Source organism: Macaca nemestrina, chromosome 20, assembly GCF_043159975.1.
Source record: "Macaca nemestrina isolate mMacNem1 chromosome 20, mMacNem.hap1, whole genome shotgun sequence".
NCBI lineage: Eukaryota > Metazoa > Chordata > Mammalia > Primates > Cercopithecidae > Macaca > Macaca nemestrina.
In genome coordinates this window covers 57,644,108-57,662,325 of record NC_092144.1, presented here as the reverse complement: position 1 = coordinate 57,662,325, position 18,218 = coordinate 57,644,108, and the positions used below count along the sequence as shown (strand labels likewise).

At 52.8% G+C, this 18,218-nt stretch overlaps 1 protein-coding gene across 3 annotated transcripts in view; it reads left to right on the top strand.

The window, feature by feature from the left end:
• Positions 1 to 14,914, top strand: part of LOC105478608 (solute carrier family 8 member A2) — a 45,184-nt gene extending 30,270 nt beyond the window's left edge. The window contains exons 5-10 of one of the 3 annotated variants that reach the window (XM_011736096.3): positions 1,195 to 1,298; positions 1,449 to 1,466; positions 4,707 to 4,831; positions 5,119 to 5,218; positions 10,533 to 10,811; positions 12,458 to 14,914. In XM_011736096.3, coding sequence (XP_011734398.1) covers positions 1,195 to 1,298; positions 1,449 to 1,466; positions 4,707 to 4,831; positions 5,119 to 5,218; positions 10,533 to 10,811; positions 12,458 to 12,834 — 1,003 coding nt within the window. In that variant the 3' untranslated portion in view covers positions 12,835 to 14,914. The remainder of the gene's footprint in view (positions 1 to 1,194; positions 1,299 to 1,448; positions 1,467 to 4,706; positions 4,832 to 5,118; positions 5,219 to 10,532; positions 10,812 to 12,457) is intronic. The other 2 variants (XM_071087289.1, XM_011736095.3) reach the window with 2 other exon arrangements.
• The last annotated feature ends 3,304 nt before the right edge of the window (positions 14,915 to 18,218 follow it).

The following is an 18,218-nucleotide window of genomic DNA, read 5'->3' as shown; positions in this document are numbered from 1 at the left end:
ATTAAATAAGATGGAAGGAGTGGGCCTCATTGAGAAGGTGAAGTTTGAATGAAAAACTGGAAGAACTGAGGAAGTGAGCCTCAGGGAAGAGTGTTCTAGGCAGAGGGAACAGCCAGCGCAAAAGCCCTGAGGCATAAGCAGGTCTGGCTTGTTCAAGGAATAGCAAAGAGGCCAGAAAGAGAATGAGTACTAGATTGCAGGGGGTCTTGTGGGCCATTCTAAGGACCTTGCCTTTCATTCTTTGAGAGATAGAGCCATGCAAATGTTTTGCACAGGGGAGGGACCCAGTCTGACCTTGGTTCTATCAGGATCACTCTGGCTGCTCTTGGAAGAACAGACTGGGGCGGTGCGGATGAAGCTGAAGCATGAGATTATTTAGGAGGCAACTGGTAATCTAGGGTAGGAGACAATAGTGGCTGGGCTGGAGCGCAGGGGTTAACAGTCTGGATTCTGACAGTTGTGTGTTCAAAACCTGTCTCAACCATGAGCTCATACTGCTTTACTTTTTTTATTATTATTATTATTTTTTGAGATGGTGTCTCGCTCTGTTGCCAGGCTGGAGTGCAGTGGCGTAATCTCAGCTCATTGCAACCTCCATCTCCCAGGTTCAAGCGATTCTCCTGCTTCAGCCTCCTGAGTAGCTGGGACTACAGGCGCACGCCACCACACCCAGCTAATTTTTGTATTTTTAGTAGATACAGGGTTTCACCATGTTGGCCAGGATGATCTCAATCTCTTGACCTCGTGATCCGCCCGCCTTGGCCTTCCAAAGTGCTGGGATTACAGGCATGAGCCACCGTGCTCAGCCTATTTTTTGAAATAAATTATTTAATATAAATAGAGATGGGATCTCAATATATTGCCCAGGCTGGTCTCGAACTCCTGGCCTCAAGTAACTCTCCCTCTCAGCCTCCCAAAGTTCTGGGGTGACAGGCATGAGCCACCACCCCCGGAATGCTTTACTTTAATCAGACTCAGCTTCCTTACCAGTGCCTGGTTTTGTTTCTGTCAAATGGGGATGATAATAGAGCCTTCGTCCCTGCGTGGTGGTGAGGATTCAATGAGAGTCTGGGGTCTGGGACAGAGGAGGTGCTGGGAAAACTGGTTGGCTGCCAGGAGGGCTGCTTGGTGATTCTTGGTGATTCTGGGAGGCTTATGCTGGGTGTTCTGCCTCCCCATTTGCCCCACTCACAGGAAAACTCTTCAGGTGAAGATAGTTGATGACGAGGAATATGAGAAAAAGGATAATTTCTTCATTGAGCTGGGCCAGCCCCAGTGGCTTAAACGAGGGATTTCAGGTGAGAGGTGGCCAGTGGGCTGTGGGAGAATTAAGGGGTCCAGGGTTGGGGGACTTTCAGGGGCTCAATTGCAGGCACTCCTTAAAGCTCGTGGACCTGAGCTTCGTGGGGAACTGATCTCATTGTCTGCCTGTCTCTGTTTCTCCCCAGCTCTGCTACTCAATCAAGGTGAGTGAAGTCACCTCTGGGCTCTGAGTGGGGAGGAGCCACTGGAAGAGGGCCTGGGGGAGGGTCCCAGCCCCAAAGTTACCCTTCCAGGTTGGGTTTGAGGCAGATTGGAGGTGAGATAAAGGCAGATTGAGGGCTGGGGGACAATAGGGGCTGGCCTGAGAGTTGGTGGTGCCTGTGTGAGTTTGAGATTACAGTGAGCATTTTGGAGGTCAAGATTATGTCTGTAACATGGTGAAACCCCCGTCTCTTGTAAAGATACAAAAATTACCTGGGTGAGGCCGGGTGCGGTGGCTCATGCCTGTAATCCCAGCACTTTGGGAGACTGAGGAGGGTGGATCACCCGAGGTCAGGAGTTAGCGAGCAGCCTGACCAACATGGTGAAACCCCATCTCTACTAAAAATACAAAATTAGCCGGGCCTGATGATGCACTCCTGTAATCCCAGCTACTCAGGAGGCTGAGGCAGGAGAATCGCTTGAACCCGGGAGGTGGAGGTTGCGGTGAGCCGAGATCGTGCCATTGCACTCCAGGCTGGGGAACAAAAGCGAAACTCTGCCTTAAAAAAAAAAAAAAAAAAAAACTAGCTGAATGTGATGACAGGCGTCTGGAATCCCAGCTAGTTGGGAGGCTGAGGCACAAGAATCGCTTGAACCCAGGAGGCAGAGGTTGCAGTGAGCCAAGATTGCACCACTGCACTCCAGCCTGGGCGACAAAGCAAGACTCCATCTCAAAAGAAAAAAAAAAAAAAGACTATGTCTATAGTCAGGGTTGTAAGTCATCCAATTGGATCTGGGTTTGTGAGAGTGGGGTCAGAGAGGATCCAGTTTGGGGTTGATTAGGGGTGGGGTGGCATTTGGACTGGAGATCGGTGTTAAGACCATATTAAGATGAGAGTCACAGTGGAGGTTGCTTCCTGGGTTTCTGGTGGGATAAGATTAAAATTGGAGTCAGATCTAGGTCAAAGCTAAAGTTGGACTTTGAGGTGAGTAATAGAATTTGAGGAATTTAGGTTAGAATTGGGGCCAAGGTCAGAGATTGGACTAAGAGTTGGGGCTAGGGTCAGTAGCTTGGAGATGGAAAAGTCGTTGTGGAGTCAAGATTAGAATTGGGATCTGAGGTTAAGATTAGGGTTAGACTAAAGATTGTATTTGTTGGAGGAAGCAGTATAAGCTGCTATAACAAACTGATCCACAAATCCCTGGGGCTTCACACAATAAAAGTTATTTCTTGACTGGGCACAGTGCCTCATGCCTGTAATCCCAGCACTTTGAGAGGCCCAGGCGGGCGGATCACTTGAGGTCAGGAGTTCATGACCAGCCTAACCAACATGGCGAAACCCCGTCTCTACTAAAAATACAAAAATTAGCCGGGCATGGTGGTGCATGCGCCTGTAATCCCAGTTACTCGGGAGCCTGAGGCAGGAGAATCACTTGATCCTAGAATGTGGAGGTTGCAGTGAGCCGAGATCGTGCCCACTGCACTCCAGCCTGGGTGACAGAGTGAGACTCCATCTCAGAAAAGTAAGAAAGAGAGAGAGAGGAAGAGAGAGAGGAAGGGAGGAAGGGAGGAAGGAAGGAAGGAAAGAAGGAAGGAAGGAAGGAAGTAGAAAAGAAAGAAAAAAGTTATTTCTTGCTCAGGCAAAGTTGTTTTTTGTTTGTTTCTTTGTTTTTGTTTTTGTTTTTGTTTTGGGATGGAGTTTCGCTCTTGTTGCCCAAGCTAGAGTGCAATGGCGCGATCTTGGCTCATGGCAACCTCCGCCCAAGTTCAAGCGATTCGCCTGCCTCAGCCTCCCGAGTAGCTGGGATTACAGGCACCTGCCACCACATCTGGCTAATTTTTTGTATTTTTAGTAGAGACAGGGTTTCACCATTGTTGGCCAGGCTGGTCTTGAACTCCTGGCCTCAGGTGATCCACCTGCCTTGGCCTCCCAAAGTGCTGAGATTACAGGCATAAGCCACTGCACCCGGCCTCTCAGGCAAAGTTTTACAAGAGTGTTCCTAGTTGGTGGGTGGCTTTCTTCTGCCATGTGGCCATTTCATCTTGTGACTCCACTGTGCCAGGAAGCTTTGGCGTTTTACCTGAATTTGCTGCTGGTGAACAGGGCAAGGGAGTTTGGAGACTCACATGGGAGGTTTTCGGGGCTAAGCCTGGAGGGACTGATCATCACTTCTGCCCACGTTCTAGTGTCCGTAACTCAAGCCATGGCCACGCCCAGCTGCAAGGGAGGCTGGGAAATGTAGTTCAGCTCTTTGCCCAGGAAGGAGAGGAAACAGGTTCAAGTGAACACACTTCAGCCTCTGCCACGTGGTCAAGCTCCTCATGAGTGATGGTGTCAGAGCTGGGAGTTGGGACTGAGGTTTGGGGCCAGGTGTAGGACTGGAGTTAGATCTGGAGATGGAGTTTGGGATTTGGCTTGGGGTTATTGATGCTCCAGGTTATGGTGAATGTTAGAGTCGGGATTAGGGTTTAGGGCTAGGGTTGTGCTGAGGTCAGACCCAGGGCTGAGGGTTGGGGTTTGGAGTCAGTGTTGATGACAGGCTTCCATTTGGGGCCACAGTGAGAGTCAAGCTCAAAGTTAGGGACCAGAATTAGGGTTGGGCTGCTGCTGGGCTTGGAGTCAGGGGTCAGCATATTTTGGGGAGAGAAGTGAGCTCAGGACCAGGATGTAGGTGGGTCTGGTTCCAAGATTTGTGCCAAAATTGGTGTCCTCCCCCTTCCTCACCACCTCAACCACATTCTAGGATGTTTCCAGAAACTGGATGTAGAGACCTGGCCTCCCCTATCAGGGTGGCGGCAATGATGATAATGGTGATAATAATAAAGATAACAGCATGTATCGAATATTGATTGCGTGCTAGGCACTGTTCTAAGCACTTCACACGAATTAACTCATTTAAGTCTCACAACCATCCCATGAGGTAGGTACTAATTATTGTGCCCATTTTACAGATATGAAAACTAAGGCACAGAGAGGCTCAGGCATTGCCTAAGGTCTCACAGCCTCTACCCATACAAACCCCAGAGCCCACCAACTAAAGGTCATGGACCAGCCCATGGGAGCTGGGCCTCGGGGCTGAAAGAGACGGTGGTCAGGTGGGAGGCTGGGAGGAGTCACCAAGGAGCTTCCCAGAGGAAGAACAGATAGGCTCTCTCTAACTATGGGGACAAGTAGTAAAGGCATCACAGGCCCAGTTAGGTAGGTCTCCCGGGAGTCTAACCCCCATCCCTCATGCTGCAGGGGATGGGGACAGGAAGCTAACAGCTGAGGAGGAGGAGGCTCGGAGGATAGCAGAGATGGGCAAGCCAGTTCTTGGGGAAAACTGCCGGCTGGAGGTCATCATCGAGGAGTCGTATGATTTTAAGGTGATTTTCTGGGGCCTAACCTTCCTGGAGTCTGGCCTGGGTCATTTCCTTGGGGAGGGTCTGGAAAGTGGGGAGCCACAAGATTCCCAAGGGCGGGCCAAACGAGGGTCCCATGTCAGGACCACGGACAGCACATGCCTCCCTTTTCCTCGCTTGCCTTCAGAACTGGGGTGTGGAAAGTTGAGGACCCCTGGGCACAGGCTGTGAGCCCCCGACCCAGGACCCCACATGGAGATTCCCTGGTTGGCTCAGGGGCAGTGACCTTTCCCCCACCCTCTCATCCCCAGAACACGGTGGATAAACTCATCAAGAAAACGAACTTGGCCTTGGTAATCGGGACCCATTCATGGAGGGAGCAGTTTTTAGAGGCAATTACGGTGAGCGCAGGTAAGTGGGGAGGGAGGAGAGAGAAGAGAGAAGGATGGAGAGACAGAGACACAGGGAAAGGGGGAGAAATGAATGGAGAGACAGGCACAAAGATAAAGAAACAGTCCGGGCACGGTGGCTCATACCTGGAATCCCAGTGCTTTGGGAGGCTGAGGAGGGAGGATTACTTGAGGCCAGGAGTTTGAGGCTGCAATGAGCCGTGATCGTGCCCCTGCACTCCAGCCTGGGCAACAGAGCAAGACCCTGTCTCTAAAAGAAAAATACAAACAGGAGAGACACACACACAGAAATACACAGGGAGAATCAGAGACATGGACAAGACATGAGACAGAATGAATGGTGAAACTGAAATGGGCTGGGGAGATGGAGAGGCAGGTAGACGGGGACACAGAAACCGCAGAGACAGGAGAGGTGGCAGCTGGAGCCGCTGGGAGGAAGCTGGGAGGGTTTATGTTTGGCTCCTGGCTGAACCGGGAGGGTTCCTAGCCTGGGCTTTCTCACAGCGTCAGGCATCAGGAGGGTGGGAACAGGTTAAATCGCGTGGTCACCCCAGAGAGAGCCTGGGTTCCTCCGTTGCCCTGGAGACAGTGGCCAGGGCACCCAGCTCTCTCCCACCTGCGCTGGTCACCACCCTCCTTGTCCTCAGACAGGCCCACACTGCCCCCTTGTGGCTAGAGACACTATGACACTTGGACCCACAGACGGTCTTGGAAGCCAACACAGGCCCTTTGTGATACGGATTGGGGAGACTGAGGCTCAGAGACAGAGGAGAGAGTGGCCTGAAGTCCCACAGGGAGTGCAGAAAAGGCCCGAGGTCAGAGCTCAGGGCTTCAGTCTCTTACATAACGTGAGGGTTAAGGCCCCAGCTCTTGGGGACTGAAGGCATACATGGAATTGTGGTTGCAAAGAAACTGGGCGAGTGGGATCAAAAGAAACCAGGCTTAGGAGCTGGAAAAATACCAGGCAGCAGGCCTAGAAACACCAGACTGTTTGCCCAGTAGAAACGAAGTGGCATCTCCCTCTGAAGCCACATTCTTCTGACATACTTCTAAGGGATCTTCTGGGCCCGACCCTGTGTGAGACATTGCCAGGGACACAGAAGTGACCGAGACATTCCTGGCCCTGTCCCCATGGAGCTTACAGTCCAGTGAGGGAGACAGACATGTCACAAGAGAGAGACAACCCAGAGTAGGCAGGGCTGGGATGGGAGACCCGGAGGAAAGCTGTGATGCGGTTCCTGATCCAGCCTGAAAGTCTGGGAGGGCTTCCTGGAGGGGGTGGCTTCTGAGCTGAGTCTTCAAATGGGAAAAGATGTCAGCCAGGAGGAGGGAGAAGACAGGGAGAGTGTTTCAGGCAGAGGGGCAGCCAAGCACAGAAGCCCTGGAGTGTGCGAGATGGCACATTTTTTGGGTGGGTGCCTGGCGTTGGGCAGGAGGAAGAGGTACCAGGACGAGGCTGGAAATTGGCAGATTTCCACACTGTTCCTTCTGGGCCACCGCAGGGAGCTTCGGTGGCATTTTGAACACACTGGGGAGCCATGGAGGGTTTTGAATGGGGGAAGCCCCTGGAGCTAGAGAGAGCTTGTGGGAGGAAAGTGGAGAGGCTGGATAGGGTGTGGGCAGAGGCTGTAGAAACTAGCAGGAGAGGGCGGGTGCGGTGGCTCACACCTGTAATCCCAGCACTTTGGGAGGCTGAGGTGGGCGGATTACCTGAGGTCGGGAGTTCCAGACCAGCCTGACCAACATGAAGAAACCCCGTCTCTACTAAAAATACAAAATTAGCTGCACATGGTGGCCTGCGCCTGTAATCCCAGCTACTCAGGAGACTGAAGCAGGAGAATCGCTTGAACTCGGGAGGCGGAGGTTGCGGTGAGCCGAGATTGTGCCATTGCACTCCAGACTGGGCAACAAGAGCGAAACTCCGTTGCCGGAAAAAAAAAAAAAAAACAAACCTGGGCCCTGCAGAGGCTCCTTTGAGGTTCATTCCACGAACAATGGGGAGATGGCAAAGGGCTCTTTGAGCTTCGGAACATTTCCTCTGGGGACTTAGTGGAGATAGAGGATGAGGCGGAACTGAAACGAGGTGTGAGGTGGTGGTCGCAGAGACCCAGCATACATTGGGCCCTGGGTTTATAGAAACCAGGTGGTTAGATCAGGTGATTAGACCGGGGTGGAGGAAGAATAATAACATAACAATAACAGTAATAATAATCCTGATGATGACAATGGTGACCCTATCATGTCTCTCTCTCTTTTTTTTTTTTTTTTTTGTCGTTGTTGTTGAGATACATAGTCTCAGTCGGTCGTCCAGGCTGGAGTGCAGTGGTGCAATCTCAGCTCACTGCAACCTCTGCCTCCTAGGTTCAAGCGATTCTTCTGCCTCAGCCTCCTGAGTAGCTGGGATTACAGACACACACCACCATGTCTGGCTAAGTTTTGTATTTTCAGTAGAGATGGGGTTTCACCATGTTGGCCAGGCTGGTCTTGAACTCCTGACCTCAAGTGATCTGCCCACCTCGGCCTTCCAAAGTGTTGGGATTACAGGTGTGAGCCACTGTGCCCGGCTGACCTTATCATGTCTTGAGTGCCAGACATGGTTGAAAATTTATTTCCTGTGTGAACTCATTTTAATTAACATATCCACAGTGTCTGGATCAGAGCTTGGTCACTTTGCGCTTTGTCTAGCTGGTGCCTTTTGGTTCTTTGCTGTGCGAGCACAGAGCTGCTGGAGGGGTGAGGGAGAAGGGCAGTCCTCACTCCCTTAGGGGATGAGTCGGGTCGCATCTTGCACGCAGAGGTGCTTCTGTACTTCCTTTACCTCCCTTCCTACTGTAAGCTCCTTGCAGGCTGGACTTGGCATGGAGCATCTTTGAATTTCCCCCAGGCACCAAAAAAAGGCCTTCAGTAATAACAGTCGAAACAATAGTAATAACTCGAGGTGTCCGAGGCACCGTTGACAGCACTCATTCGGTCATCACAAGCTTCCCATGAAGCAGGTCCAATCATTGATCACAGATAGGCACCCAGAAGCCCAGAGGGGTGAGGACACTGATTCAGGATCACACAGTGGATCCAGGGTTGGACACCAGAGAGGTGATTTCAGAGTGACAGTCATAATCACGAGCCTCCCTGTAGAGGGGAGCAGCTGGGGAAGTCAGCTGAAGCCAGAGTCCACAGAATGCCAAGCCTAGGCGTTTGGGCCTGGATTTGAAGGTAGTACAGAACCAAGGAAGGATTTGGAGCAGGGCAGGCAGAAGCCCCAACTTCTGCAATAATAGCAGCCCCCTCACTCCCAAAGAGCGTGGCCTCCCTGCTCTGACCTCAGCTGTGTCTTACATCAGTTAGGGATGCGCTCAGCAGTGACTGGTCAGGAGCTACGTTCGTTCTCAGCATCCTTCCAGATGTCATGCGTGCCACACACAAGTGTGGTCATTGATTCTCATTCATTGCTTTATACTAATCAGCTTAGGGTGAGGTAAACAAAACACTGCATTAAGGCTTTCAGGTTACGGAAGCCACTGCAGGTCGACTGGGCACGGTGGCTCACACCTGTAATCCCAACACTTTGAGAGGTCTAGGAGGGCAGATCACTTGAGGCCAGGAGTTCAAGACCAGCCTGGCCAACATGGCGAAATCCCGTCTCTAGTAAAAATACAAAAAAATCAGCCAGGTAGGGTGGTGCACACCTGCGATTCTAGCTACTCAGTAGACTGAGGCATGAGAATCACTTGAACCCAGGAGGTGGAGGTTACAGTAAGCTGAGATCGCACTACTGCTTGGGTAACGGAGAGAGATTCTGTCTCAAAAAAAAAAAAAAAAAAAAAAAAAAAAAGCACTGCAGGTCCAAACCTGGTCAAATTAGGTCACAATAGGTGATACAGCTCTAAGCATGAGGCATCCTTTACAAAGCTCAGAAAACACATCCGTAACCCAATTCCCATATCAGGAAAGCCAGGGCTTTCCAGAAACTCTCTGTTTCTATCTCATTGCCAGACTAGGTCAGATGGTCACTCACGGGAGGAATTCTGGCAAAACAAGTATTTAGCCAGGGATATGGCGACTGCCAACTGCAAGGGATTCTGGGAAAGTGAATACCATATTTTTATCTGAGGCCATGGCTGCTGCTAGCCTCAAGGGATTCTAGGAAAGTGATTAATTTTGGCTGCGTATATAGCCCTCTAGCTGCAAGGAATTCTGGGAAAGTGAGTACATTTAGTGGAGACTGTGGCTCTGGTTAGCTGCAGTGAATCCGAGGAAGTGAATACTTCTAGCTGTGGCCTGGCTTTCGGTAACTGTGAAGGCTTCTGGGAAAAGGAATAATTTTAGCTAGGGGTATGGCTGTCCCTGGCAGCAAAGGGTCCTGGGAAACTGGATATTTTTAGCTAGGCAGATGTGGCCTCCTTTAGCTTCAAGGGATTGTGGGAAAGTAACCGTTTTTATCTGTTGACTTGGCCATATTTAGCTGCAAGCAGTTCGGGGAAGTAAATATTTTTCACCTGGGCCCATTCATGCTCCTAGCTTCAAGGGATTCTGGGAAAGTAATGGGTTTTAGTTGCTGACTTGGCCACATTTAGGTGCAACGGATTCTGGGAAAGTAATGGATTTTAGCTGCTGACTTGGCCACATTTAGGTGCAAGGGATTCTGGGAAAGTAAATATTTGTCACCTGGGCCCATTCACACTCCTAGCTTCAAGGGATTATGAGAAAGTAACTATTTTTAGCTGCTGACATGGTGACACTTAGGTGCAGGGATTCTGGGAAAGTAAATCTTTTTCATGTGGGCCTATTCATACTCCTAGCTTCCAAGGATGCAGGGAAAGTAACTGTTTTTAGCTGCTGACATGGTGACACTTAGGTGCAAGGGATTCTGGGAAAGTAAATATTTTTCACGTGGGCCCATTCACACTCCTAGCTTCAAAGGATGCAGGGAAAGTAACTGTTTTTAGCTGTTAACATGGCCACACTTAGGTGCAAGGGATTCTGGGAAAGTAAATGTTTTTTTACCTGGACTCAGTCATGCTCCTAGCTCCAAGGTATTCTGGGGAAGTAACTGTTTTTAGCTTAGCCATATTTAGATCCAAGGGATTCTGGGAAAGTAAATATTTTTCACCTGGGCCCATTCATGCTCCTAGCTTCAAGGGATTCTGGGAAACTAACTGTTTTTAGCAGTTGACTTGGCTACATTTAGGTGCAAGGGATTCTGGGAAAGCAGTTCATTCAGTGGGACTTGCTGTCAGGAAGTTAGACAAAACAGGGCCTCTGTAGGCAAGGAAAGAAGTCTGAGTGTGTGCCCCAGCTGGGTCATGTGCCCACAGGGGACGAGGAGGAGGAGGAGGACGGGTCCCGGGAGGAGCGGCTGCCGTCGTGCTTTGACTACGTGATGCACTTCCTGACGGTGTTCTGGAAGGTGCTCTTTGCCTGCGTGCCCCCCACCGAGTACTGCCACGGCTGGGCCTGCTTTGGCGTCTCCATCCTGGTCATCGGCCTGCTCACCGCCCTCATTGGGGACCTTGCCTCCCACTTCGGCTGCACCGTTGGCCTCAAGGACTCTGTCAATGCTGTTGTCTTCGTGGCCCTGGGCACCTCCATCCCTGGTAACACCTTGGGAGACTGTGGTGGGGTAGGCTTGGTGGGGTAGGATCTCAGATGAGCCAGGCAGGGGCAACACAGGATCCTGCTGAAATGAGGTGGGTGGAGTCACACAGCGCCCATGTGGTAGGTCTCAGAGAAATATGGAGGTGGGGCGTAATAGAAGCTAGGCAGTGGGTCCCCTAGTTGCAAGATGTGAATTGAATCTTCCCCAAAAGCACCCAGGTGGAAGGTCCCATAACACTAAGGTGGCAGGAAATGCTAGAAACCAGACAATGGATTTCGTAGAGAGAAGGTGGCAGGGTGGGGAAGAGACAGCTGTGGGGAGAGGGGTTCCCAGGAAGACAGTGCGAATGTGAGACAAGCCAATCAATCAGTGGGTTCCATAGAAACAAGCTGTTGATGCCCCATCCCCCAAGAAACCAGACAGAAGAGTCCATGGAACTATGTTGGGGGACATGACAGGAACGAGGCCAGTGAACCTCAAAGTTGGGTTTTTTTGGGTTTTTTTGGTGGAGTGCAGTAATCTCATGATCTCGGCTCACTGCAACCTCCGCCTCCCGGGTTCAAGTGATTCTTCTGCCTCAGCCTCCTGAGTAGCTGAGACTACAGGCACCTGCCACCACACCCAGCTAATTTTTACATTTTTAGTAGAGACGGGGATTCACCATATTGGCCAGGCTGGTCTCGAACTCCTGATCTTGTGATCTGCCCACCTCTGCCTCCCAAAGTGCTGGGATTATAGGTGTGAGCCACCATGCCCAGCCAAACCTGAAAGTTTTAACTAAGATGAGGGGGCAAGTGGGGCACGATGCCTCACGCCTATAATCCCAGCACTTTGGGAGGCTGAGGCAGGAGGATCGCTTGGGCCCAAGAGTTTGAGACCAGCCTGGGCAACATGGTGAAACCCCGTCTCTACAAAAAATAAAACAATTAGCTGGGCGTGGTGGCACATGCCTGTGATCCCAGCTGCTAGGGAGGCTAAGGTGGAAGGATCACATGAGCTGGGGAAGATGAAGCTGCAGTGAGCCATGATTGTACCTCTCCTCTCCAGCCTGGGCAACAGAGCAAGACCCTGTCTCAAAACAAAACAAACAAAAAATGTAGCCGGGTGCAGTGGCTCACGCCTGTAATCCCAGCACTTTGGGAGACTGAGGCGGGTGGATCACCTGAGGTCAGGAGTTCGAGACCAGCCTGGCCAACATGGTGAAACCCCGTCTCTACTAAAAACACAAAACTTAGCAGGGCGTGGCGGGCGACTGTAGTCCTAGCTACTCAGAGGCTGCGGCAGGAGAATCGCTTGAACCCGGGAGGCGGAAGTTGCAGTAAGCCGAGATCACGCCACTGCACTCCAGCCTGGCTGACAGATCAAAACTCCGTCTCAGAGAAAAAAGAAAAAAAAAAAATCAGGCAGTGAGTCCCATAGAAGAGAATGAGTCCCACAGAAAGCAGGCGGCGGGTCCCATAGAAAGCTGGCAGCGGTTCCAGTGGCAAGCAGGCCAAGGGGTGGTGATGGACTTTGCCTCTTGGGTGGGGGTCAGGGGCCTTGAGCCCACACTGCCCGCAGAAAGCAGGCAACGGGGGCAGGCGGATGCCCGCCCCTGTGGGTGACGCGTAGAGCCCCTCCGACCCGCGTGTCTCTGCCCCGCAGACACGTTCGCCAGCAAGGTGGCGGCGCTGCAGGACCAGTGCGCCGACGCGTCCATCGGCAACGTGACCGGCTCCAACGCGGTGAACGTGTTCCTGGGCCTGGGTGTCGCCTGGTCGGTGGCCGCCGTGTACTGGGCGGTGCAGGGCCGCCCCTTCGAGGTGCGCACTGGCACGCTGGCCTTCTCCGTCACGCTCTTCACCGTCTTCGCCTTCGTGGGCATTGCCGTGCTGCTGTACCGGCGCCGGCCGCACATCGGCGGCGAGCTGGGCGGCCCGCGCGGACCCAAGCTTGCCACCACCGCGCTCTTCCTGGGCCTCTGGCTCCTGTACATCCTCTTCGCCAGCCTGGAGGCGTACTGCCACATCCGGGGCTTCTAGGGCCTTGCGCAGAGACTCGTCCCCACCGCCCGCCCGGGGCTAGGGACTCAGCTGCACCTGCTCTTGGACCCTGGTCTCCTTTTCCCTCCAGACTCGGCCTCCTCTCCTGGGACTCGGCCTCCCTTCTCCGCCCCCACCCCGGGCTTTGATTGCCCCCGTCCTCTGTCCCCAGTAGATCAGCCTTCCCTCTCCCTCTCGGGAGCCTCCCCGGTTCCTCTCCTGCGGTGACCCCAACTCCAGGCCATCCTGTTGGTGACCGTCCATACCCCTGGGGAAATTTCCACCCCAGTCCCCTCCCAAGGGAACCACCCCCAGTAACCATCCTGGGGATTTTAAGGTCTCTCTCCTCGGTCACCCAGCCTGGCTCTTCCCCCAAAGTCTCACTTCCCCTAGTGACCCCCCCCCACCCCATTTCACCCCATGCCTCAGAGCCTCAGAACCTACCCTCCCTGGGGGACCCTCGAAGGAGGCTGTCAGAGGCCGTCTCAGATCCCAGCCCTTCCCCCCAGCCCTCAGGGAGCTCCGCTCAGCCCCGGCGGGGAGGAGCGGGTGGGTGTGTGCGCGAGGAGGCCGCACACCTTTCCAATCCCTCCACTCGGGTTCTTGGGAGGACACTCATTCTCCAGGCTCGGAGACGGGAGGGGAGAAGTTTGGGGTTTCGGTCCCAGGGCTTAGCTGGAGAAGGCACATTTTGAACCTGCAACTTCAGACATTCCAGCGCCCCCACTCGCCCTCCACTACCTCTGAGAGCCTAGCCACGCCTTGGAGGGAGGGGCCTGTGTGTGTATATAGTGTGTTTGGGGGAGGGGGGACACGGGAGGGTGCATGTCTTGGGAAAAGGGGGTGACAGACTTAACTTTTGAGAGGGCAGCAGACTCCCTCAGCCATGAGAACCAGCTTTGGGGAGGAGGCCGGGAATCAAAGCGAGTCCAGCTGATCTCCCCTGACAATCTGGAAGGTTCATTTTGCCCTCAGTGCCAGCTAATCCGGGCAGGACCCTCGAAGAGGAGACCGAGGGTCCCAGAGGACCAATGCTACAAGCCAGCAAATGCTGCCACATCTCTGCCTGATGGGGGGTGGGGGGGGGTGGGGGGATGGGACTGGGCCAAGGGATCTGGGTGGGCATTTTTAACTTTGGAGGCCATCCATCTGTTGGTAGGCCATCTGCATTTTCTTACTGTTGATGTTTCCTGCCCAAAGGACACATTTGGGCAGTGCCACCCACTCCTTGGACCCCTAGGATGACCCAGCTACCCCCATAACTTTCTGCTTCCCACAGGTTTTCAGCATTCTATCGTCCTGTTGTGCTCAGCCCCAACATCCCAGACCCGTTACCCGCTACCCTTCTCTCCCCCGGCTCATCATCAGTCGCTGTCTCTTTTCTGTGATTTCTGTAAAAGTTGCCATAAAACTTTGAAATTCTGCCTGAAAAACAGTCCCGTGGGAAGCTGGGATTCAGGAGGAGGGGGCTATTAAGGTCTCTGACTGAGATTTGGGCAACTGTTAAACCAGGTAATCTGGGTTTTTGCGGCCCGTGGTCGTCTGCGGGACACACCCACATACAGCAGCAGCACCCGGGTCCAGCCGCCAAGCTCTTCCACTGGCCACGCCACCATCAGTAATGAGCTTCCACTAGCCACGCCCCCATCATTAGCCTCTCTCCTCCACTAGCCACACCCCCATCCGTCAGTCATGGGCTTCCACTAGCCGCGCCCCTCCAGCCTCCACGCCCCCATTCGTCAGTCTTGGGTTTCCCCTAGCCACGTCCCGATTCGTCAGCCAAGCTCCTCCACTTGCTACGCCCTCATCTGTCAATTACGGGTTTCCACTAGCCACGCCCCCATCCATCAGCCTAGCTCTTCCACTAGTCACACCCCCACTCATCAGTCGTGCTTCAGCCACGCCTTCCTGCTTCAATCAGGGGCTTCCACTAGCCACGCCCCCATGCATGAGTCACAAACTGTTCCTCTTTTCGGGCATCCTGGTAACACAAAAGAGAGAGACGTTCATTTGCCTGAGCCAAAGAGCTGGGGTTAATGGGGTTTCCTAAATAAAGCAAGTAATTTTTTCAGATCCTACAGGAGGAGGGGTGTGTGTGTGTGTGTGTGTGTGTGTGTGTGTGTGTTGTGCTAAAGGACACAGCCTGTGTAAAGGTGTGGAGTTGTGAGATAAGGCTTTTTCAGAGCCCTGGAAATGGTTATCATGAACGAGGTATGGGGTGCGTGGGGAGTGAACTTGAGGACAAATCGTAAGAGACTTTATCAGCCGCTCTAGGGAGCTTCGAATTTATCCTAAGAGTAAAGGGGAGCTTTGGAAGAGATTTAAGTGGGGGAAGGAGGCAGGTGGTTGATATCACCTGATTTATCACACGTTCCTCCTGGCTACTGGGGGCTGGGAGACTAGGGACAAGGCTGGAGCAGGGACAGGGGCAGCAGAGGAGGGAAGAGGCGAGTAGGGGGGTGGGAGGGCGATGGTGAGAAGGGAGTGGTTGAGAGAGAGAATGGATGGGGCTGGGTGAGGGAGTTCAGGGACAGCATCTGGGCAGGGGAGAGGTGGTGTGTTCATTCAAACGGAGTAGCCAGGGAGAGTTGGGTGAAAGGGCTACTAAGGAGTAGGCAGGGTTGGGGAAAACGAGGGAAGGTGCAGTACCCCAGGGCTAGCAGCAGAGGGAGCAGTTGCCATACCTGAGCTAAAAGGGGTGAGCAGAGGCACCCGAGGCTGCAGAGACCTGGGTACCTGGGTCTGTAGAGAAGAGTAAAGGCATCGCCAACCTGCGCTGGGGATGGTGGGCGCCGTTAGAGTAAGCGCCTCAACCTCATTCTGCTCCCACCTGCTAGTCTCCTGCCACTTCCTCCCACCGGCCACACCCAACCTGAAGTCCCAGGTCAAGACAATAGGCCCGCGGCATGGTGACTCACGCCTGTAATCCCAGCACCTTGGGAAGCCAAAGCAGGAGGGTCGCTTAAGCCTAGGAGTTCAAGACCAGCCTGGGCAACATAGCGAGTCCCCGTGTCTACAGAAACTTTAAAAGTTAGCCAAGCATGGTGGCATGTGTCTGTAGTCCCAGATACTCGGGAGGCTGAGGTGGGAGGATTGCTTGAGTCCAGGAGGTCAAGGCTGCTGTGCGCTATGACTGCACCACTGCACTCCAGCCTGAGTGACAGAGCAAGACCCTGTCTCAAAAAAAATAAAAATAAAAAATCAACCTTTGGCTTTAGGCCTTGATGAGAACAGATTTGTGGAAGGTATAGGGGCAGAAGGTGCGCTGATCTGCAGTGGGAGGTGGGGAAACTGAGTCAGGACATGTAGCTCACTCTTTGCAGAGTCCTGATATGAGGAGGGGAGGTTGCTAGAGGAGCAGTAGGGCATTGACTACAAGGGCACAGGAGAGCAAGTGAGGCCTGTGTTAACAGCAGCTGGCAGTGATGGGGACCCCCCAAGCATGATCTCCTTAAACCCATCGCCAATTCCATACATCACCCCATTCCACGGAAGAGGAAACTGAGGCTCAGAGAGGTGAAGCAACAGGCCTAAAGTTTCACAGGTAGAAGGGCAAGGATGGGACAGGATGAGGTCCAGGGTACAGAACGGGACAAGGGACACCTTCATCTTTTTTTTTTTTTTTTTAGACGGAGTTTCACTCCTTTTGCCTAGGCTGGAGTGCAATGGCGCGATCTCGGCTCACTGCAATCTCCGCCTCCCGAGTTCAAGTGATTCTTCTGCCTCAGCCTCCCAGTAGCTGGGATTACAGGCGCCCACCACCACACCTGGCCAATTTTTGTATTTTTAGTAAGACAGGTTTTACCACATTGCCCAGACTGTTCTTGAACTCCTGACCTCAGGTGATCCACCCACCTCAGCCTCCCAAAGTGCTGGGATTACAGGCGTGAACCATCGCGCACAGCCTGGGACACCTTCATCTTAATAAACGCAAACAAACAAAGGGGGTGTAGAGTAAGGTCTCAGCTTCAAAGGGGGACACATTGAGAGCTTGGGGCTTGGAAAACATGAGGGCTTTCACACCTGTCCTGTCACCTCACCCCAAAGGTCATGATTCTCACCCGGATGCAAAGAGCTCCATGGGGTCCGCTTGGGAGTGACTGGCATTGTCCTTGGAGGCAGCAGAGCATAGCGGCTGACCTTCTCTGTGCCTCAGTTCCCTCACCTGGAAAATGGGCGATAATGATGCTCACAGTACCTATGTCACAGCGTTGTCGTGAGGATTAAATGAATATATATTAGCCTCACAGGCCGGGTATGGTGGCTCATGCCTGTTATCCCAGGTACTTTGGGAGGCCAAGGTGGGAGGTTTGAGTCCAGAAGTTCGAGACCAGTCTGGGCAACACAGTGAGACCCCATCTCTACTAAAAATAAAAATTATCCAGGCAACGTGGTGCACACCTGTAGTCCTAGCTGCTCCAGAGGCTGGGGTGGGAGGATCACCTGAGCCCAGAAGGTTGAGGCTGCAGTGACTCACGATCATGCCACTGCACTGCAGCGTGGGTGACAGAGTGAGACCCTGTCTCAAAAAATAAACAAATGAACAAAACCCAAGCAAAACCCAAAGTAATCTGGAGGCAGAACTCCTTCCTGGAGGGACCTCAGTCTTTCTTAAGGCCTTCAACTGATTGGATAAGGCTCACCCATACAATCTACTTCACTCAAAGTCAACCGATATTAAATGTTAATCTCATTTTTAAAATACCTTTACAATGGCTGGGCGTGGTGGCTCACACCTATAGTCCCAGCTACTCAGGAGGCTGAAGTGGGAAAATCACTTGAACCCGGGAGGCAGAGGTTGCAGTGAGCCAAGATTGCACCACCGCACTCCAGCCTGGGCAACAGAGCAAGACCCTGCCTCAAACACACACACCACTTCACATCAGGGCAGCACAGCTTAGCCACATGGACACATACGATTCACCACCACGAGAGGTACCTCTTTTCCTTTTGCTTCCTCTCTGCCCATCCATCATGTCCCCACTGGCCACTGCCTTAGGGCTGAGCACCAACAGAAGCCAGCCCACAGCAAGGATGGGACGGAAATAGTTTATTTGGGAGGTGATCCCAGGAGGCACTGGAGGGAGATGGGAAAGAAAACGATTAAAGGTGGTGTTGAGGGCTGGGCGCGGTGGCTCACACTCACACCTGTAATCTCCGCACTTTGGGAGGCCAAGGTGGGCGGATCATCTGCGGTCAGGAGTTCAAGACCAGACTGGCCAACATGGTGAAACCCTGTCTCTACTAAACATACAAGAATAAGCCGGGCACAGTGGCAGGCGTCTATAATTCCAGTTACTTGGGAGGCTGAAGTAGGAGGATCACTTGAACCCGGGAGGCAGAGTCTGCAGCGAGCTGAGATCGTACCGTCAGCCTGGGTGACA